General features: G+C 42.8%; 2 protein-coding genes and 1 long non-coding RNA gene across 3 annotated transcripts; 2 read left to right on the top strand and 1 right to left on the bottom strand.

Annotated features, from left to right (window-relative positions):
- Nucleotides 1-2,120: 2,120 nt before the first annotated feature.
- TNFRSF9 (TNF receptor superfamily member 9) lies at nt 2,121-5,355 on the top strand. The gene is made up of 7 exons (XM_054086113.1): nt 2,121-2,312; nt 2,393-2,488; nt 2,575-2,712; nt 3,489-3,555; nt 3,660-3,796; nt 4,022-4,156; nt 5,050-5,355. Exons 1-7 carry the CDS (start codon nt 2,231-2,233, stop codon nt 5,175-5,177), a joined length of 783 nt encoding a protein of 260 aa, XP_053942088.1. The 5' UTR covers nt 2,121-2,230; the 3' UTR covers nt 5,178-5,355.
- Nucleotides 5,356-8,440: 3,085 nt separating this feature from the next.
- On the bottom strand, nt 8,441-16,968 carry LOC128854267 (uncharacterized). Its single transcript, XR_008453261.1, has 3 exons — nt 16,846-16,968; nt 13,864-14,010; nt 8,441-8,675 (listed from the first exon to the last, which is right to left on the bottom strand). It is a non-coding gene; the product is annotated as an uncharacterized LOC128854267 (long non-coding RNA).
- Nucleotides 16,969-17,786: 818 nt separating this feature from the next.
- Nucleotides 17,787-21,743, top strand: UTS2 (urotensin 2). The gene is made up of 4 exons (XM_054085994.1): nt 17,787-17,994; nt 20,140-20,253; nt 20,764-20,807; nt 21,405-21,743. The coding sequence occupies exons 1-4, from the start codon at nt 17,787-17,789 to the stop codon at nt 21,519-21,521; spliced, it is 483 nt and encodes a 160-aa protein (XP_053941969.1). The 3' UTR covers nt 21,522-21,743.
- Nucleotides 21,744-21,909: the final 166 nt, after the last annotated feature.

Genomic DNA, 21,909 nt, shown 5'->3' with positions numbered 1-21,909 from the left:
TGGTTAGAAGGCAAATCTCTTAGTACAATTCCTTCCTATAACAGTAACATGCATCTTTTCATTTAAGCTGCCTCAAAATGGTTCACTAGCTTTAATTAATATTCATAGCAATCTTGTTTAACTAAAGGAGAATGCATTATGACATTAAGGAATTAAGACATCTGTGCAGCGGGAGCCACAGCACCAGAACATGAAGCAGCTTGGGCAAATTAAGAGTTTACGTGACTCGAGTCTGCCAGAAAGAGGGGTTCAAGGTGGGTGGCAGAGCTGTTTTCAATTTGCACGCCCTCACTCATACCCAGACTACTGACTCCCACCCAGGTCATCATTTGTAAAGCAGGCCTGCAAGAGCTTTGACCTCACGTCTGATATTTAGTTTCCACGCAGCACACTTCACGAAGAGTTTCCAGTAACTTATATAATGACTCGACCACTGCTTCTGCAAAACCTGAGCAATAGATTTTTCTGGGCATTTCACAGTTTGTGGGGGAGAAACGTGTGCGCACATGTGTGATGGGGGAGCAGACCACATAACTTCGCAAATGGAACAAACTAGACTTAAGATCTTTTTTTTTTTCAGCTCCGAAATTCAAGTTGAGGTGAATGGCCAAATTTCCATTTGAAGGTTAAGTCAAAGTAACTGTAACTACATTGCGTGAGAAGCACACTAAGTCATAGTGGTCTGGGCAGAAGTCCGTGAAAGCTTCTTTCACAAGAAGGCATTTCACAGGTCATCCACTCTACCAGGCAGGATTTTCCTGTGTAGGGACCTTCTACCCAGAAATGCGTGTAGCACCTGGGAGTTCTTCAGGAGATCCACATTTAATTGCCTACATAAAAGAAAACCATCTGCTCATCTTACTTCAACTTCATCTATCTTCAGGTTTGCTCCCTACCATGAGCCTCATTTAAATGTTATTTCTAGAATGCAGTAATAAGCAGCACAATGTCCTGCAGGACGCAGGACACGCACAAGCAGACTGACTCAGGGTAGCAAGTCCTGCTTTAAGGCCTCTTTTATGCGCTGTCAAACACGGGGCCAACTGTCCAAGTACACTCAAACCACAGCTATTAGCAGAACTTCAGGACAACGGCAGCTTCTTAATAGTTCATCCTGAAGATATATACTCATTATAGGTGTTCCAGGCCAGGCTGGATGGGCCTTAGGCAGCCGGGTTTAGTGGGATGTCCCTGCCCATGCCGGGGGGTTGGAACTGGGTGATCTTTAAGGTCCCTTCCAACCCAAACCATTCTATGATTCCATGAAATGAACTTTTGTATGAATTTTGCTAACTAGCCCCAGACTGCACGGAGAGCCGTGAGGCAGAAACACGGAATTCGCTTTTATGGTAGAGAAATGCCGATTCACATTTTGCCTCCCTCTCTTCTTCTAGTTCTTTACGTGCACACCGACACAGTCTCCTCAGAGCTTCTCCCTTTCCCTTGTGCCAGCAAAGTGCCATCCCTCCTGCCCGAGCTGGGCTGAGCCAAGATAGGCCCAGTCAGGCTGAGTCGAGCCGGGCAAAGCCAAGATGAGCCGAGCCAGGCAAGGCCAAGATGAGCCGAGCCAGGCCCAGCTAGGCTGAGCTGAGCCCAGCAAGGCCAAGCTGAGCCAAGCTGGACAAGGCCAAGCTGAGCCGAGCTGAGCAGGGCCAGGCCAAGCCAAGGTGAGCTGAGCTGAGCTAGGCCCAACCAGGCCAAGCTGAGCCAAGCCAGGCCCAGCCGAGCCAAGCCAGGCCCAGCCAGGCTGAGCCAGGCAAGACCAAGCTGAGCCAGGCCCAGCCAGGCTGAGCCGAGTCAGGCAATGCCAAGATGAGCTGAGCTGAGCTAAGCTGGGCCCAGCCAGGCCAAGCTAAGCCGAGCCGAGGCAGGCTCAGCCGAGCCGAGACAGGCCCAGCCAGGCTGAACCAGGCAAGGCCAAGCCGAACCGAGCTGAGCTGAGCTAGGCCCAGCCAGGTCAAGACGAGATGAGCCAGGCCAGGCCAGGCCAGGCCGAGCCGAGCCCAGCCCAGCCCAGCCGAGCCGAGCCGAGCCGAGCCGAGCCGGGCCGGGCCGGGCCGGGCCGGGCCCCCGCGCCCCTCAGGCCGCCCCCGCTGCCCCCGCCCCGCACTCACGGCCGCCGGTGCCTCGTCCCGGGGATTCCGCGCGGGGCGCGCCGGGAGGCGGGGGCGGGGCGGGGTTTCCCCGCGGGAGCCGCTAAGGGCCGGTGCCCCTCGGGCCGCGCCGCCCCATGGCCCCCGCGCTGCTGCCCGCGGCGCTGCTGGCGCTGGCGTTGGCCCTGCGGCCCGCGCTGCCTCACGGCTGCCCGGCGGGTGAGCGGCGGGGCCCGAGCGGGGAGCCGCCGGGCTCGGGGCGGCCCCGCGGCACCCACCACGCTCTGTGTCTCCCGCAGGTTGGTTCGCGGAGGGCGCGAGTTGCCGGCGATGCCCGAGCGGCACCTTCAGCGCGGCGGGGCGCGGGCGCTGCTCGCTCTGCAGGAGGTGCGAAGGTACCCGCCGCAACGAGAGCCGCCCCCCACTCCCTTCTCTCCGCCACCGCCCCGGGACGGACCTCAGGCGCGTTTCTCCCTCGCAGGACTCCTCCGGTATTTGAAGGAATGCTCCTCGGACAGCGATGCGCAGTGCACGTGCCCGGGCGGGTATCGCTGCGGCGGCGCCCGCTGCTCCCGCTGCGAACCGAGCTGCCCCGCGGGACACGAGAGCGCCCGGCGCGGTAAGAACGCCCTCAGGCTGCCCGGGGAGGGCCCCCCCAGAGCCCCCCCGGGTTCCCCTGCCCGGCAGCGTGTGGGAAACGGAGCTGGGAACCCTGGAGTTGGAGGCGTCCTGTGCCAAACAGGCTGTTCATAAAGGCTTGTGGGGATAGGACGAGGGGCAATGGGTATAAACTGGAGAGGGGCAGAGTTAGACTGGACATAAGGAAGAATTTCTTCAGCATGAGGGTGGTGAGGCCCTGGCCCAGGTTGCCCAGGGAAGCTGTGGCTGCCCCATCCCTGGAGGTGTTCAAGGCCAGGTTGGATGGGCCTTGGGCAGCCTGAGCCAGTGGGAGGTGTCCCTGCCCGTGGCAGGGGGTTGGAACTGGATGGGCTTTAAGGTCCCTTCCAACCCAAACTATTCTATGGGGACTCCACCCCCTCCCTGGGCAGCCTCTGCGAATGCCCAATGACTCTTTCTGTGAAAAATCTTTTCCTGATATCCAGTCTGACCCTCCCCTGGCGCAGCTTCAGGCCATTCCCCCTTGTCCTGTCCCCTGTCACTTGGGAGAAGAGGCCAGAACCGGCCCCTCCACAACTTCTTTTCAGGTAGTTACAGAGAACAATAAGGTCTCCCCTCAGCCTCCTCATCTCAACAACCACCAACTGCAAACAACCCCAGTTCCCCCAGCCCTCTCACTAGCATCATTGCTCCCCTCTGGACACACTCCGGAGCCCCAAGATCCCCATGTTTTAAACGATCATCTTGTAAGAATTTACCTGTCCTTGTATGTTAAAGGTTGCCAACCCTGCCCGTATGGAACTTTTAATGATCAGCCCGATGGCTCCTGTAAAAACTGGACAAAGTAAGTAATCTAAAAATAAATATTACAGCTATTATGCTTGACTAGATTTTTTTTTCCCCTATTTTTTTTTCTTTCTTCCCTGTTTTGCTTTAATTGTCTTTCAGGTGCTCTACAAACCAGGTCCTGGAGCCTGGAACCACGTCAAAAGATGTCATTTGTAAACAGCCTTCAGATAATCTCACTTTGGTCAGTACTCTGCCTACCACGTCTCCTGCAATTCCATTTGCTATCACGGTGTCAGGTGAGCAATTGTAAAATGTTGCTTATAGAACTAAAGAATTATGGTCTACTTTGAAACATTCTGTAGCTCCTTGACTTACAATGTAAAGCAAGAGTCCTTTCTTCTGTCTGTTTTGTGTGTTCTGGAGTTACCCAGAAGCAGAGTTGGAGACAAAGTTGTCAGTAATTCAAGGGCAGTATAATTTGGCTCTATAACACTTGATAGGGAATGTTGTTTATTCCCTAGGGAAGGATCTCCAGGCGGACATGCTGAGAATTTCTCTGACCGTAGCTGGGCTGGTGTGTGTAGTGGTTCTGCTACCTTCATGCATATGCTTCAGTATCTGGCAGAAAAAGAAGCTACACGCAGTCTTCAAGAAAAGTAAGATAGATACACTCTTCAATTCATCTTCTGGTTTTGATACTAGGCAGAAATCAGGAATGCAGGTTTTTGATTATCTTTCAAAAGTAATGCCAGATAGCTTCATTTTTTTGGCCACAAAAACAACAACTGAAAGGAAAATGGTTTGGGAATTTTTATTGCAGAAAGCACTTAATTGCCTTTGGGTATTCTGTCACCATTGCGGGTTAACTGCACGCATATACATCGAAGTGCAGGATTTGTGGGAGGTGAAAAAGCTCATGCGAGCTTTGCTGATCCAGTTATTTTTTGTTACTCTAAGTAATACCTCTGGCACGTGTGGCAATAGCAGCGTCCAGTGCTGCCTGCTCAGAACAGTGTGCGTGGTGTGGAGCAACAAGCACCTCCGAACTTTGGCTGCAGCAGAAAGAAAGGATATCAGTCAGGCTGCTCTGCTCTACAGATGCAGCACTGCTCTCTGAGAGACAATAAGCCCTGGGGAAACCCAGGAGTTCAGCACAAAGATGAGATGGAATTGCATCCAACAGGTCTGGGGTTTTCGTTTGTGTTGGTCTCTCTCTGTCTCCCCTTTCCTAGCAGTAAAAGCTTGAGCTGATAGCCTAATTCTGAACACAATAGCATCACCTCAAAAATCTAACACATCTGTGATGGTCTTCCTTTCTTTCTTATGCCAAACAGAGCACTAGCTGACTCGATTGCATTAGGGAAAACAAAGTAGGATATATTATTTTTATCAGATGTACACGCAGTAAAGGAATTATTTCAGATTATTGAATCATGTGGAAGACTTTTTTTTTTTTCTTTCTAACTTCCTGCACTTGTGACTGAGGAAGGGTGAAACAAGATGGGTGAATGAATACAACAGAAAGTGAAAATTTTCTCTTTTTCTTCAGTGCGTACCACGCCTGAACAATCAATTCAGGAAGACGATGCCTGCAGCTGCCGCTTCCCTGAGGAAGAACAAGGTGAATATCGGGACTGCGGCAAATCCACAGAATTCAGAGATCTCTTGGTGAACTAGGAATTGGACTGTCCAAGCCACCTACATTTGAATTTGTTTTTGGAACACATAGTAAAACCTTTTTTACATAAATAGAGAGGGTGTGGGAATTTGTGAATTTCCGAGCAGTAAGCAGCTCAGCTGCTGAGAAAAAAAGGTGAATCTTTTCCATGTCTTAAAAACAATAAAAATAAAAAAAAAAAATAAAATATCTAAGTTTGCTGACTTTCTTCCTTGAGGAGTAGGAATCATATTTCTAAGGAGTGGTACTTGATCTACATATAGAAAGAAGTGCTGCACTTAAAAGCTCTAACAGAAGGGTGGAATGGCTTTCTGGTCCCTCTTGCAGATAGGGCCTGCGACAAAATTCACACGCACTCTGCAAGCATCTGCTGCTGAACAGGAGATCTGCAGTGCATGGTAGAGCCACCTGTGACATGCGCGGTCTCTGTTACCATTGCCAGACATCCTCTCAGCCTAGAGCTGCAGTTCATCCTCAAGTTTGGCTCAAACTCAGTGGTCTTGGGGTTCATTTTCACATACAGACAGACCTCATTTCAGATCCCATTAGCCTTGGCAACAATTTCCTGGCCTGCCTTCTTAGACATAGGGGAGAGGAAGCCTTAAAAAACCAGAGCTGCGAAGAGAGGCATCGGAAACACTGAGAGAAGCTGTGGTCAATTTGATCTTAGAAATAGAAGTTAGTGTGCAGCTGGACTGCATCCCTTCAGTCCCACATCATTCAACTTTGATCTTTTAGATGATGTAAACATACTATGCACGTTGCAGATGTGATACATTTCTGGTACTATTTCTGTAACTCTGAGGTTGGAAAGATTTGAACACATCCCATTATCTGCGTCTTTGATCAATTACTGTTACTTTGGTCTTAAAGAGAAAAAAAGAAAACGCATGTTTGAGTCATGGCATTTGAAACATAGTTTTTAACCTTTTATAAAACCAAATATTTTTTCAGTAACTTATTAAAAAAAAACAGAATGAAAACCCACCAATATGTCACATAAAAGGTGATTTTTTTTTTTCCCCTTAATGCAATTTCACCTTGAAGGTTGGTGTTTTGTGTTTGAAGAATGACAGCCCTCCTCTGCTTTCAGCAGAAAGATTTTCACATTTTGATAAACTTGAGTATCAGTAAATGTAAAACGGTATTTGAGAAAATAAACGTCATACCAACCTGTGAAACTAGGTATACTTAAATAAATCCTTTTATCCCTATCCCAAGTTTCCTTTCTATTAGTACTTTCAACCATGAGAACTAAGTCACTATTACATCAAGTTCACAATCTTAAAAGACATGAAGAGGATGCATAAAAAGCCACCAAATTATTTATAAATGTAAGAGTGAACTTTGCTTCAGTAACGATATCTTAGAACAGGATAAAGTATTTTTGCTCGTGATTAGTTTCTATTCCATGCACAAGGTATGAGAATTAATGTACGCGTCCTGTAAAAACCCAAACCATTTGGTGTTTTCTCCTTGAAAAAAGAGAGATAGCAGTTTGATTTTTACCTTTTCTTAGTGTATTCTGCATATATTTTGAGACGCTCTGAAGACAGTGCAAACCCCTCGTTTTCCTTTGCTGTACCTGAAGTAACTGAACAACGAGGTGTGCATTACAATGCTTTTATCAGACAGTTTGATTTTGCTGAAGCTTCAGGAGTGGCATAAAATTCCCATGAATCAAAACAAAGTCTTTGGAGGGGAAAAAAAAAAAGCTAAACAAGTGCAAATTAATTTCGGAGAATAAGGGACACGTGCACACCAAAACTAGCTTTCTAGACTGTTTCAAGGAATATTCATTCACAGAAAAAAAATGAATTCAGAATAAAACGTCAGGAGAAATCTTCCTTTCAATCCAAGGACTATATGGATAATCCTGCCTGTGACTTCTGTCATTTGAGAGTGTGGAAGCCTGAATTAATGATAGAACAGATTTTGTTGGCACAAACATTTCACAGCCATATACATCATCCAGCCACAGAAGCAGAGTAAGAGATTGGCTAACTTTGTACTTCTATGAAATACTTCCTTCCATCTACAAAGCAGACGTCTTTATATTAATAAATAAGAAGCCCTGAAAGCAAAGCCTGGAAGATCGCTTCACTTCAAAAGGTGGCACAAATGCCAAGGGAAGACTCGCAGTGTTCGCTTGCTACCAAGATGCCTTGGCAGCAGCGCTGTATTTTATGTGGTCATCATACAACGGAAAATAAGTACAGGTGAATTAATTCGTTTTGCCGCTAAGCACCAGAGCAGGACATTACAGTTCATAACAAAAGCAGCACTGTAAATACTCAGATAGTTCGTGTTTTTAGCAGTTTTCAGATTTATACAATCTTCAGGTTCTGTGAATTGTGCCTTTTTGTTACGATCTCAAATTATAGCCACAGAATCACAGATCTTGAGCATAACTAATTCTTGTGCTTCGCGTAATTTCCTTCTATGTCACATAGAACAAATGTATTAGGTTGTTCCCATTCTAGACTCCACATAAATATTTTTATTTAAAAGTACTAATGAATTTGCTTAAATCCTCCTTTGCATTATGCAAGTAGCAGAGACAGCTGTCAAACCACTTCTGGCAGCGTGCTATGCAATAAGGAGACAAATCATTAAGTTTGTTTGGAAGCTTGCGTCTGCAAAAAAGCCACATATTTGTTACTTTTCCCTTTTTAAATTATTCATTTGTCTTCTGAAAAAATCCACAGCACCTAATAAAACTTCCTGCAGAGCTAGATAATATGTGGCTCAGCAGTTGACAAGTCACTATTACAAAAAAACACAAAAGCAGAAATGGTGCAGGCACTGGTTTGAAATAATTCAGGATGCCACAGGCTATTTTTCGAATGTTTTGTTCTCTCAAACTTCTGTGAAAATGTTGCACAGTAACATTTAGCAATGAAGAGAAATGTTGTCATCAGAATTAAGCTTCTACTAACTTTCCAGAACAGAATCTGCAGCTGAATTTGTGTGTTTCTTAACAAAGAGGATGTTCTTTCCACACGTGTGTTGAGCACTGAAATCCTTCATCCAGCAAGGGTGAAGGCGAGGAAACTGCATGATGTACCTCTGATTGGAAACGCGGGCAGAAGGAAGGAGAAAAACCTGACTGCCCATAATTCAGAACCAGGTGGTAGAAAAGAAGTATTTTTGGGTGATAAATCATTGATAGATCAGGTGCATCTTGGCTTCACAGCGAGCTTTTATTGAACACACCAATTCTTTAATACCTGAAGAAACTTACCAGCTCACGTAGAGATCAGTCCTCTTCGAGTGGTGTCACCTGCTTTCAGTAAATGTGCTTTTTCTCAGCAGTCCTTTTAATTTATTATGTAGCAAGCAAAAAGGAACTGGGAATGCCATGACGACTCTCAAGCAGCCCTGGTGGCCGACAATGAGGTAACAGGCCAGATGCAAGCATTTTGCATTTCCATTTGTTTTTCTTGGAAGTCAGAAAGTGTCCTCCTAGCCAGACCCAGGTGATGTCAGGCAGAGTTCTGAAGGCATGGAAAAAGGAGACATATCCTCTTTAAAGATAAGTTTAAGCAGGGAAGCCTGCTGCTTTTTTATTGCTTCCAGAACCAACGCGATTTCCTGGCATCGGTAATTAAAACTGTTTGTCTCTGAAACTATAATGACTCCTTGCAAGCATATAATCATCATATAATTCTTTAAAAGCGGAATATGATTTCTTATGTTCTGTTTCTATCAGATCCCTCACAGAGATGACAGCTCTGGCAGCTGATCTGCTACTGCCACTAACGCTGCAAAAACCACCACAGGAGATGGTCCACTTGGAAGAGACTTAACACATAGGAAATAGTATTAAACAGACAACTTGTATGACTCTGCATTTTCAACAGGTGACAAAAAGTCAAGTTTCAATGTTAAAATTATAAAAAGTCTTGAGTCTAATTCTATCACGAAGTGTTACCTCAGCTCCTCTCTCAGCAACGAGCAAACCTTCTCCGAAAGAGTGCTTTTGCTTTCTTCAGTCTGTCAGAAGAGGTTCTCTATCCCACAGGGCCTGTGTTAGCTGTGCATCAGGAACGGATGGCTGAGCATCCTTCTATCCCTGAACTGGCACAAAAAAGCCTGTTGGATACTGTCACTGCCCTCACTGTAAATAAGAACTTTTAATACCATCTACAAAGAAAATGGAAATTCCCTCTAACCTCAATTTGGCAAGCGTTTGTTATGATATCACCTACTATTTTTCCTTTCACCTTCTAGATCCTGGGTGCCTGCCAGTTAAAGCAGTAGACTATTCCTGCAACGCTCTGAAACAAACTGGATTATATTTTAAGGAGGAAAAAAACACCAGCTGAACACCCACTGAAATCAGGGAAAAATCTCTCCTGTTTGTCTAACCTGATTGCATTGTGAAAAAAAAAAAATTCAGGTTTTATTTGATTTCCCAAGTGCGAAAACCCGTACAAAGCTACCTACCTCAATTTAAGGGTGACTTTTATCTTAAACCTGCTTAACTCTACTCTCAGCTTACACAATCCAAACCAAAACAAGCCCTTTCAAAACTGAGATAAAGTATCCAAGTCACCCATTTAAGTTTTAAATTGAATCATAGAATACTTTGGGTTGGAAGGGACCTTAAAGCCCATCCAGTTCCAACCCTCCTGCCATGGGCAGGGACACCTCCCGTGGGATCAGGCTGTCCAAGGCCCATCCAACCTGGCCTTGAAAATCTTTGGTTCCGTGAGCTCGGTTTTCTCCTATACACACATTTCAGTAAGTTTAGCACAAATGCAATTTTGGAAAAAAAAAAGAAGTTGGATGGAGAGAGGCAATTTGCCTTTAGCTACAACACTAGAGACCTGAGATAAAAAAACTCCTTCTAACATTCACTGAATTAATACTTTGATACTTTCCACTCAGAAGAATCTAAACCATTTAACTTGAAGGAGAATGCTGTAAAAGCCTATAAGCAGGCAAAAAAAAACCCCACCCAAACACAAAAGAAAAAAGGTACTGTACTACTTTTAGTCAGTGCACCTTTGTACAAATTTTAGAACAACTTTGGAAGAGTAGAACACAATTCTAAAGAAAATGTACATACAAGCTGAAAGCAAAATTTACTGAAGTATCTAAAGCATAATATTGTCGTCTTAAATTAGAATGAAAAATACAGTGAATAGGTGTGTGAAAGGAGTCCTCAGGGACAGCTTTCCACTACAGTCAAGACTAATCAGCAAGTCAGTCAGTAACCACAGAGGAAAAAATCAGTGAACACTTGTAGTGGGGATATTTGATAAACTGGAAGCTGTCTCTTAAAATGTGAAGAGAAGATTTGACATGGCTGCCTGCCAAGAAACACGCATTCATTTAGTAAATAACCTTGAAAGAACCAAACCTCAAGTTGCCCAGTGTGCCCTATGCCAACTTCCCCCATTAAGTACACGTATTTGTCCTGAAATGTGAATCACCAAGCCTGCAGAGATTCCATTTAATTAACAAAAAACCTTCAAGTAGTGAAGGATTAAAGGGTTTATGCAGTTGGAAAGCAAAGCAAAAAAAATGAAGTCTGCTTTTGTGAACCATTCGTTTACTGCCTACGCTGAAGTAGGACAGTAAAATGCCAATGATCATTAGGATACCTCTTTTATTAGTCAGTGTTTGCTGCCCACACACAGAATTTCTACCGAATTACTTGAAATTTGTCCTCTAATATCAGTTGTGGATATTAGGATGATAACTGGAGGAACATGTGCACACCAAATGTGAAAATTTGGACAGAAAAACAAAGAAAAACATAAGGACACCTGTGACAAAACTGCCTTTGTTCCATCTCCAACGTAGATGCAAGCCCTTACCCTTTTGCTCTTTTAGATAATGAAGCACTGCACCATCTTCAAAGACCTCAAAAGACTTTAAGACTTCAAAATCTTAACAAGTTTCCAATAAAACAGATTGTAACAAGAAACTAATGAGGAAGAGCACCATGCAATTAATGGCATATGAATTAGTCTCAAGCAGGGAAATCTGGAAGACGATTCTCATGCCTCATCCAACTCACAGTTTGCTGCTTCAGTATTTCTGCGTTTCACCTTGAGCCAGAAAAAGTGCAAGACAACAGCCTGGCCTGCCCACTCCATCACCAAAACCACTGCAACAATCAGCAGGGCACGGCTGCGTCCCTTTTTGACATTTGTTGTACCATCTTTTTAAAAATTGCATTTGAAGCCTTAGAAGACAAATATGAAATCTGAAGTTAACTTCTTTAAACCCTTCGCTCCATAGATGTCTGCGTGGGCAGGCTCCAGGACAATAATTTGTATGGAAAAGTCCTTATGAATCTCTTTGACAAAAAAATAATGAATGGTCTAAGAACAGAACAAGAGTGAAAAAGTCACAGTATGCAGCAGTCACCTAGTTTGGCAGGAAGATTAGCTTGATAATTTCTTATTACAAGCTAAATCAAACCTCAGGAAGACTATCCTATTGTTTTAAAAATAAAAATATAATATCTACTACTGATAAAACTATGAATATACATATGATCTTTATAACAACAGTACTTACGCAAAAGTCCAAAGACACAGAAATATACCTTAGTATAGAAAAACTAGTGTGAATATACAGGAATACAAGGTACAAATGATCCACAGTTGTAGAAAAAGGCAGGTTATTATATAGTACTATAAACAAAACCAAAGGTAATCATTCAATGGTGCTTAGTAAGGTCTGCATGTCTGTACTGTAATATATACAGACCAGAAGGCACTCTCTTAAGCCTGCATTGCATTTGGCTATTGTTCTAAAGGATCATAAGGATCATGCTACCTAATCGTCCACAGTGAACATAAGCTTGTGCACTTGTGAGCTTTGTTTTGTGGCAAATCGATTGCCTTCGACAGAAGATTCAAGCACAACTGTTCCCATCCTTTGTAATGAGAACCGCTAGAGAGACACAGGATGCACAAAATTCGATCCCTTCTCTCCAAGACAATCCCCAAAAGTATGTCAGCGAGTATTTCTCCCTGATATATCCCCTAGACTGCATATGCATCTTCATGCCATGCTCAAGGCCTCCAGCCTGTGCTTTTGCTCTGGCAGACAGACAAAAATTGATTTAATTAAATCATAATAAAATAAAAGTTTTATGATCTGTGCTGAGATAGTCTAGCGATGGACGGTAGCAGAAAAAATGATCCAGAAGTTTTATATGAATACCCTGCAATGTCACGATGGCGTATATCAACCTATATCTTTTATTATTTTGTCCTCAGCGCACAGGGCTACTCCTTCATGCTCTTCAGCTCTACAACAATTCTGTTTCGATGCCTGTAGAAATTAAAACTGATTTCTGAATAAAGGTGTTATTACAAAACATACAGAAAGTAGTATTTGGTTCCTACCAGTTATTTAAACATTTTCAGAAAGAAGCTACCAACATAATACGCTATATTTTTCAGTTATAAAGGATCAGAGTTGATGAGAGTTATCTTGAGAACGAATATAACGATACTGGATATTCAGTTTGGCAACTATTCTCCACTTCTAAATTCCTCCCTACAGATGCTACCGGATGACCGGGGAACATGGACCAGCAGGGACGTGACCAAGGCTGACTTGGAAGCTACGATCTCTTGAGACAGAAGCACAGGGAGGCAGAGCTCTGAACGAGCTTATGTGCTCAAGGATAGTGGGGGAACAGAAAGCGATGCTAAACTCCACAGCTCACTTTGCTGAGGACATCCAGCTTCTCACCAAACTAGAAGACAACAAGTAAAACCAAACCCAAACTCTATTCGGTACATTCATTAATTCATATACCACAAATACAACAAGCAACTCCCTTGTACCTCTGTCTAGTGCCACCTTCTGTTCCCTGTCCACCTTCAGCCCTGTGCCGAGGCTGAAACAAGGACCGAGTCCCACAACCACCTTCCCAAATCCTCCATTTAAAAGCTCCTTTTGTCTTTCCACTCCCTACACTTCCACCTATAGCAAACAGACAGGCAAGGCTGAGCAGTGCAGGCAGGATAAGTGCCAGGAACATAACAAGAATACAAGCAGGATTGAAAAGAATGGTAAATTAATGCATGGAATGGAAGGAAGTGTAAGGAAGGACTAACAAAGGGGCTGCTACATAAAACACCCAAGAAGGTCAAAATCCTGAACAAAATGCTTTCACAGAGAGTTAAACCAGATAAAAGCAGGCCTTCCAAGTTTCTTATGATGAGAAGAAGCTTTAACCGCTTCTAGAAATGCCAAGACAGTAAAGGCATTAAGAGAAGGAGAAAGATGGTCACAGTAAATAAAAGCAGAGCAGATCATACCTCTCTTCATACAAGAACCATATGACAATGAAGACGCTGTCCTGACCTGATTATCCGCTTTGACTCGTATCATTGATGTGGTGCTCTTTATTAGACCAAGCTTCCAATGCAGTTCCCATACCACCAGTGATGGCAACTCCCTTCACTGAAAAAATACTGCCTAAGGAATACATCATATGGATAGTCGCTCCAGAGCAAAAGTCCCTTAACCTTATTTAATCATTCTTCAAAAAATAAAGGTAACAGAATTCTTTAGCTGAGAAACATGTATGTATGGAAGAATGTATGAGAAATAAAACCTTTTTTCAGAAGAGAAAAATGAAAAAAGACCAAACCTACCACAACACAATTACCTTCTCCGAATTTAGTTACCTTCTTATTTAGTTACCTTGCCAGGTCTCAAGCTTGTGCCTTCTTCAGGAGGTTTCTCAGCGCCACCTTCGGGCAGTAACTCCATCAGCATCTCCCCTAAATCCACCGAGGAACAAAGCCAGCATGAGCAGAGAAAGGAGGCTTCTTCTCTTTGAAATGTAGTCTGAAAAAGAGATATCCGTTACTGATTGAGGCACATTGGCTAACTGCTAAAAAATACACACGCTCAAAAGTTAATTTAGCCCTATTCAGAAAACCAAGCAGAAAACCAAATTCACCTATTCCAGTTCTTTCTCAACAGTTCTGACCTGAAAAATGAGATGAAGTTTTTATTCTGCTTTTGTCCAGATCATAATTTCTTGTTAGGGTTGAACGAATTATTTGGGATACCTTGGGAGAGCAAGAAAAAGTTAAAGTCCCATTTGTGCTGAAGAAGCATTCTCCTCTTTCCTTATACCATCATCCGCTCTCATAATTTTACTTCTAAAAATAAACTATAATTGCATAGTTAGTTCCATTACGGTTTTTTTTGTGGAAGAAACCTTATTTCAAGATCTGGTCTCTGCTCCTCCGTTTGTGGCTGCATTACCCAGAATCTGATTCCCATATGATATTGATGTACTCTTTATTTCCAAGCTCCGGTCATGCCAGACTTACTTTCCTTCATGTCAAATAGTGTGAAGCTTCAGTTTGCTAACTCTGTAGCGCTGAAAGGAGAGGGGTATTAAGGACCAGTTTGTCAAGCTTCACTTGGAGAATACACCCAGACTACACTGTACCAGCCCAGCAGGGCCAGAAATCAAGAGGATTTTTTTCCCCCCAAAGTGGTGGAAACTGTACTACAAAGGAGCAATATTTTGGCAGCTGTGATCCTGTACCAGAGAATTTTTAGAGCACTTGCCAATTTCGTAGCAAAATAAAATATCTTCAGGAAGGCCTTCAGACCTGCCCTCTTCATCTGCTCAGAGGTAGGTGCTCAGCGCACACGCTCACCTGTGTACCTTCAGCCCACGACAGAACAAGAAAACCGAGGTCAGAACCTCTCAGGGATGTTTCCTAACTTTGAGAGAAATTCAGAAGACAGAAAGACTGCCGTGCGTACCCAAATAAACCATGCAGTGCTGTTTGGTCATACAGAAATTACTCCACACACGCTACGTTACAGTTCATACGCAGTGAGCAGAAGCAGCATCTTCCAAAAAGCAAGTTAACAGTAAGTACCCAAGTTATTAGTTTTTCCCTTTCATCCTTCCCCAGTCCTGCTGGCCGCACCACGGCTGATCCAAGCCAAGGGGCTGTTGGCTTTCTTGGCCACCTGGGCACACTGCTGGCTCACGTTGAACCACTGTCAACCAATACCCCAAGGTTCTTCCCTGCCAGGCAGCTTTCCTGATGCTCTTCCCCAAGCCTATAGCTTCGCATGGGGTTGTTGTGGCCCAAGTCCAGGACCTGAGCCCTGTAGAACCTCATACAACTGGCCTTGGCCTAGCGTATTCGGATCCCCTGTAGAGCCTTCCGGACCCCAAGCAGATCAACACTCCTAACCAACTTGGTGTCAAGTAGTAGCATAGTATCATCATAGTAGTTTTGATAAAAGTTCAAACAGATTCTTGCAAATCCACTTCCAAGTTTTCAAAGTGCAATTCACATTGACTTCCCTCACCCACATATTCAGGGTTTTGTACCTTTGTTTAGGATACGCTGTTTCTTTGCTTCGCACGATGACGTGTGCGCTGCCCTCTGAGGAAAATGCCTTTGACTTTTTGGTAGAGAAAAGCGTGTCTAAGTGACAAATTCAAATCTGAGTAAAGGCAATAAGCTGCAGGCAGGTTGCCCAAATTCCACATGACGCACTTCATGATGGCTCTAAGAGGCTGAGTCTTCCTTGAGAGAAGACAAAGGGCATAAGTTGCTTGTGAAGAGTGCTTCATTAACTTTCCTTGGAGGGTGCTCAGCGAATATTGATAATGCTATTGTCATTGATAGTTCACTGAAGGAGAAGCATTTGTACAGAGCATCCAGCACCAACAGTGAGATCATGCATCAAATCAGACCTAATTACTGTCTGCAGCTTTGGAACGAAGAGTGGCATGACTCAGACGAGGAGAGAGAATTCCTCTCTAGCTACTTATTTCTCTCGTAGGGAAGCACAGGGAAAGAGGCATATAAAATGTATTAGATTAATTCTGTAGAGAAATTCTTTTGTCATATCCACTCACTTCAGGGAAGTCCAGCAAAAACGGATTCGCAGTTCAGGCACGTGCAGCGTGTGTTCTGTAAGTCAATACTAGACCTCTCTCTATACACGGAGGATGACAGAAAAGTTTAGGTTGGAGGAACCTCTAAAGGTCCTCTCTCACCTCTCCCGCTCCCACAGCAGATTATTTGAACTTACATGGGGACGCGCAGGGCCTTGCCAAGCTTAGTTTTGAAACTCTGTCCCACTCCATCCTATTCAAACCTGACTGGACACGCTCCTGGACAAACTGCTCTGTCTAACCCTGCTTTGAGCAGAGGAGCTTGCACTAGATTATTTCCTGAGATGCCTTCCAACCCTAACAATTCCCTGATTCACAGAATCCACAACTTTTCTGGACAACCTGTTAACCATGTATGTGTGGGTTGTGCTCCCTTTGAGTTAAATCAACTTGCCATAGACATACAGCTGTTCCGTACGACTGTTGTAACTAATTCGAATTTAGTCCTAGGAATCACAATTCATAATATAAAAATTAATCTTCAGCAGGAAATGTTAATAAGAAAAAAAAGAAATAGATGAGCTTACTCCTTTTGCAACTTACAATTATCATACAATGCAGCATAGGGAAAGAACCTCAGTAACATTTATTGGATTTCAAAGTATTTTGAAGAGCATTTGAAAGCACAAACATTTGATTATTGAAGCAGGAAATAAAATTACCAAACCTCGAGTTATTACAAACCTGAACAGGCATTACTTTTTCACCACCTAAAGAAAAGAAAATTGTCATACACTTACTTTTTTTCAGCTTCAAGGCTCTGTAAAGTTGGACATGATGCTTCATAGAGAACAAAGATGAGGGATCCTTCCAGTCAGTCCTTGCCCTCTGATATGAAAAATAAAACTCTAAGTAAAGACAAGATACGCTAGATGGAGAGGAAAAAAAAGACTAAAGTTATGAGATTATATATGGTAACTAGTTATTAACATTAAATGAGAGCAATAGGTTAACAGGTGAAAAAACTAGTTAGCACACAGAATTAAGTTGCTAGTTCCAACTGAGGAAAAGAGAAGATGAGTGAGATGGAAAAGGGTCTCCCAGTCTAGTGAGGGACCTGTTTAATATCAAAGTAGTTTATATGTACCAAGTAAGTCTCCAGATGAAATCTGTACTTTCTCTGCCAAGATAGTTCTCTAGGGCAACATTGGATGAGGTCTTCTCAAATAAATGGTGAAAAAAAAAAATAAAGTAATTGAACTCCCCTAACATTCTCTTTTTAAGTTAACTAGATATTTTAACTCCCCTTCTCTTTTACTTTTTCTGGCTCAAGAACCCCAAATACAGCACAACACATCCATCCATCTCACAAAAGGGGGAAAAAAAAAAGTGCATTTCATATCAGATGCTTTGCGTCAAGCCTGCTAAGGCTCATAAATCAGCTGTCTTATTGCTCTGGTCATTTCAACCAACGTCTGACCCTTTTGCTAACTCATGATTTATAACTGGAAGTTACTTTTTTTTTTTTTTTAATGCCAGATTTATAAACTTTACTGTGCTTGGTTTGATATAATATCCATTTTGTACACCAAGCTATAAGACAGTAAATTTATTGTCTATGAACTGTTACCTTGAAAAATTACATCAATGCAAAGTGGTTTCCATTTGGAATCAATGGGCAATAAATTAATCGGATTTTTTTTTTGAAGGGGGGAGAGAACATGATGGTATTTATGAGGTCATGAACGGCTATATAATGGGGGAAACTGGGAGCAGAGGCAGCAGTCAGACAGGACTTCTGAGTTACAGAGGTAGACAAAGACGAAATATATTCGATACAGCAATGATGCATAAGCTGGTATTCTGCTGTCTCATTATTATCAGCTTCTCCTGCCCTCTCTCATCTCTCCCCATCATCAATGCCAGTGAGATGTCTTATCAGCTCTCAGGTAAGAATCTTTTGATTTTAACGGGTCACAAAGCAGAGGTGGGAGTAAAACCAGAAAAGAAGTAGGTATGCTTTCCGAGGGGCCTTTATCTGTGCCACTCGGCTGTGGAAAAAGTGGGAATGTCTTCAGAATATCAGCAGTGCAAGTAACATCATCAGTCAGTGCTAGTCTGGTAAAATGGGGAGGTTGGGTGCCTTACATGTTTCTTCTTGCTTTTGACATGCAGGAGACAAAGGTGTCTGAGCCTTCTAGCACTGAATGTGAGCCGGCACATACAGTGTCTGCCTCTGAAACAGCGTTAGTAGGCACTGGGTAATTCAAAGAAACTTGGCTGTACAGTCTCTCCTCTTGCAATGCTTTAAAATGAGCTATGTTTAACTGAGTTGTATCTAAAAAAGGGGAAAACCTACTGCAAAGATTAATGCAGTCCTACTTAGATCAAGAACAGGCAAGTCTGTCTTATACTGCAAAACCAGCACTAACACAGATTCCATTCAGCCCAGTGAAAGAATAAATATTTGTTTGAAACAGCCGTCCTCAAAGTTTGAAATAATAGTGTAAGTCAAAAGTGAAATGGCTCAGTAAAAATGCACAAGAGAGTCTGGAAGGTTAATGCCATCAGACCTCACCTGTGCTGGAAGAGTTTCCAAAATTGGTTCTGAAAGAGTAGGCAGATCAAACCTGATATTAGGGCAAGAAGTTGACTATTAAATGTGGCTGTTCTTACCCACTTCACAGGTACAACAGCTGTTGTGCTGGTTTATAGGTGTCGGTGGTCCCTAGCTTGCTTTGACGAGCTTTGATTCACTAAGCCAGCATCTTCTCAAGCCTTCCAGTATATAACTTGCATTTACAGGCAACCGTGACTCACTATGGATATCATCTATCACATCATAGGGTGAAAAGGAGGGCTCTAACAATTACTGCATTTGTTTGAGGACATCCATTAGGCTTATTAAATCTTGCTAATATAGTCTCTAGGCTAGGAAATATAGAAGTAGAGGGTTGTTCTGTTTGGTGTTTTGGTTTTTTTAATCTCAAGGCAAATTTACTTGCTAACACTGCTCTGAATTAAAAAATAACGCAAAGCTAGAGAGATGAATTGTCTCCACATAGCACAGGGAAGTTATTCTCATTCAGTGTCTCTGCTGTCCTGTGCAATTGTGCTTTTGCACAGTGGACAAACAAACTACATGGATTTCCACACTCTTCAAGTCCTAGATCTTGGTCCAAGTTTTTGAAATGCTGAGGGATTATTTTCAGCAGTGTCTTTTCTTATATATTCAATACTGAGAGGCTCTACAGTCTCACCCATCCCTGCAGGTAAGAGCAAATAAAACTCCGTAGAATCATCCAAGAAGGCAACTAAAAAATTATATTCATCCACACAGAGTTTGATAACAGCATTCTCGTTACCCACAATTTTAAATGTCTGCTATATATTAGCAAAGATTAAATTTACTGCTCAGATTACAAAAGCCTTACTTACCTCAAGCATAACACTGCTAAGTTAATTCTGTAACTTGGGGCAAGTTACAGAACTCTCAATTCTCTATGCACATACAAATTAATTCCATCAGCTATCAGCAATCTGTCATTTCGGAAAAAGTAATAATATCTGTACTGATACGCACATTAAATGAAATGCACTGAGAAGCATAGCTGCCAAAATACGTTTTAAGATCTCCTACCTTTATTCCTGTCTTTCCCCTATTGTATTTAACAGCTGGGAAGCTGAGCAGCTTAATAGGCCTTGAACAGGAGGTTCTGTGTTCATTCATAGAAAAGCTCTAGCATAGGAAATAGTTGATAAAGAAATGAACTAAAAATAAATAATTATATACAAGTCTAGGTTATCTACAGCTGAGTATCAGAAGAATTAGGTTGTGAGTTGCCCAAGCAATGGGAAGGGCTGCTGTCAGTCAAAAAACTTTCTTAAAGAAAGATCTGCCAGAGAAGTGAGAATCTGAGATTGATATCAGGAAGGTATCTTTTCTCAAAGCAAAAATACCCAACCCCACAACTATCCCCTATTATATTTATTAAATGTACATGGAGGATTGGTGATTTAATGATAGATTAGATAGATCCAGACAGATTAAAACACAGATTCAAAGCAAAACACTTACCCCCTTCTATTTGCAGCTAATGAAGATCCGAGATTAAATTTGGAGCAGCTGGGCAGCCCAGGAAGAGCTTCTTCCCTGCTTCAGTTCCTGCCAGAGCTCTTGGGCACCCTGACTGAGGACAACAAAGAAGGTGGGAGTTTACCACATCAGTTTATGGGAGTGTGTCAATGCTTTTGCATGTCCATCTTCCACAGATACATTTTGTCCAAACTCCTGGGTATTTATCCGGATACAGCATTGCATGTAGGCCACAAAGCCTCCAAAAGAGTTGAGTAAAACCTGAGCAAGGCAAAGATTGGCTTAGAAGGAGCCAGCAGACAAAACCAAACCTCAGTCTCTTAAACATCAGTACTTACAGAAAACACAGATTAGAAAGCAACAGATGGTTTGGAGGGGAACAGACGTAGCAGCTGGCTGCTGAAGAGGACAGTAAGCTTTCCATCTCTGGAGTTCTGGATACTGCTGGAACTGTGTGCCACGAGAACTGGCTTTGCTTCAGCAAAAGGGTTTTCTGTCTGATCCTCTGAACGTTCCAGTCCAAGACTTCTATGGGCTATACAGCATTAGGGGACACAAAACTGACTTGCGTAGGTTCAGGATTTTTAAATAGTAAAACATTTCATTATGTCTCCCTTCGCAGGTCTTAGCCCCAGCAGCTACAACCCAAGGGAAAACATCAAAGAGGTAAGTAAATGAAACACCGAAACAAGAAAAATAAGGCTCCACATTTTAAAACACACTGAATTGTTACTGAGAAAACATTGAAGATCCACAGACTTCATAAACAGTATAAACTAAAGTAGCCACAGTGTTCAAGTTGGAATCACTTAGCAGTTAAATACGCAGGGGAGAAAAAGAAAGGAAAAAGAGTGAGGAATCCATAGCATTTAACTCTAAACTTCTTCCCCCCTCCCCTTTTTTTTGGGCAGAAAACCAGCATTCTAACTAAATGTAAATTTCCAGCTTCACCAGGACAACCCAGTACATTAACCAGTATTAGAAGTATGTCATATTTTTTTCCCCCCACTACAACATAGACTGTACAGGATTATCAGATTTGTAATGAAGCATTAGGTAAATAGAAAACATCCTCCCTGTTCATTTGTCTGCTGAATTAAACATCAAGGCAGAAGACAGGAACTAGTTTTAGTGCACCATCTAACACCGAGGGCATGCTGGGCAGCCACCTCTCCTTCCCCCAGTCAGAACACAGGGCTGGGTGGTCAGCTGGGGAACATTTACCACCCAATAGTAACTTCTCTAATGCTGGTTTGACTTCAGACTTTCTACGGAAACCATCCTCGAATTGCTTTGCTGGGCCGCTTCTTGACCAAGGACAGAAAACAGTACAAGAAACGTGGGAATCTTTCCGAGTGCTTCTGGAAATATTGCGTGTAAACACTAGAAGAAAATCTCCCTGACTTTGGTTGCATAATTTATACAGATGTCTGAAAACATGTATATAGATTTGCTTGATTTAAAATGAGAATGAAGAAACGTGAAGACAGCTACTACCTTTAGACTCTATGCTACTTGGGAATTAATAAATTCTTGATGTTTTGCAATTATGCTGTGAGCAGTGCTCTGTACTATATGCTGTGAATTAAACCTATGAATTGGTTTTTGTACTTCCTCTAGAACACAAGTTTTAGCATGGTGGGGCCAGCATGCTTGTTATCTACTTTTTCTAACAAAATCCATTCAGATAGAAGCTCTAAACCCTGCACACTAAATCCCAACAGTTTACACATCCAAATATAATCCTTTGCATTCAAATGCCCTTCTT

The sequence above is a fragment of the Cuculus canorus genome, chromosome 21 (assembly GCF_017976375.1).
Source record: "Cuculus canorus isolate bCucCan1 chromosome 21, bCucCan1.pri, whole genome shotgun sequence".
NCBI classification, from domain to species: domain Eukaryota; kingdom Metazoa; phylum Chordata; class Aves; order Cuculiformes; family Cuculidae; genus Cuculus; species Cuculus canorus.
This window is presented reverse-complemented; position numbering and strand designations above follow the sequence as displayed.

Bases quoted from the DNA above. Each gene is read 5' to 3' on its own strand.
- UTS2 (XM_054085994.1), top strand. From the start codon at position 17,787: ATGAACGGCTATATAATGGGGGAAACTGGGAGCAGAGGCAGCAGTCAG. The intron at 17,995-20,139 runs GTAAGAATCTTT...TTCTATTTGCAG, and splicing joins GATGTCTTATCAGCTCTCAG to CTAATGAAGATCCGAGATTA. The intron at 20,808-21,404 runs GTAAGTAAATGA...GTTTGACTTCAG, and splicing joins CAAGGGAAAACATCAAAGAG to ACTTTCTACGGAAACCATCC.
- TNFRSF9 (XM_054086113.1), top strand. From the start codon at position 2,231: ATGGCCCCCGCGCTGCTGCCCGCGGCGCTGCTGGCGCTGGCGTTGGCC. The intron at 2,313-2,392 runs GTGAGCGGCGGG...TGTCTCCCGCAG, and splicing joins GCCTCACGGCTGCCCGGCGG to GTTGGTTCGCGGAGGGCGCG. The intron at 2,713-3,488 runs GTAAGAACGCCC...TGTATGTTAAAG, and splicing joins ACACGAGAGCGCCCGGCGCG to GTTGCCAACCCTGCCCGTAT.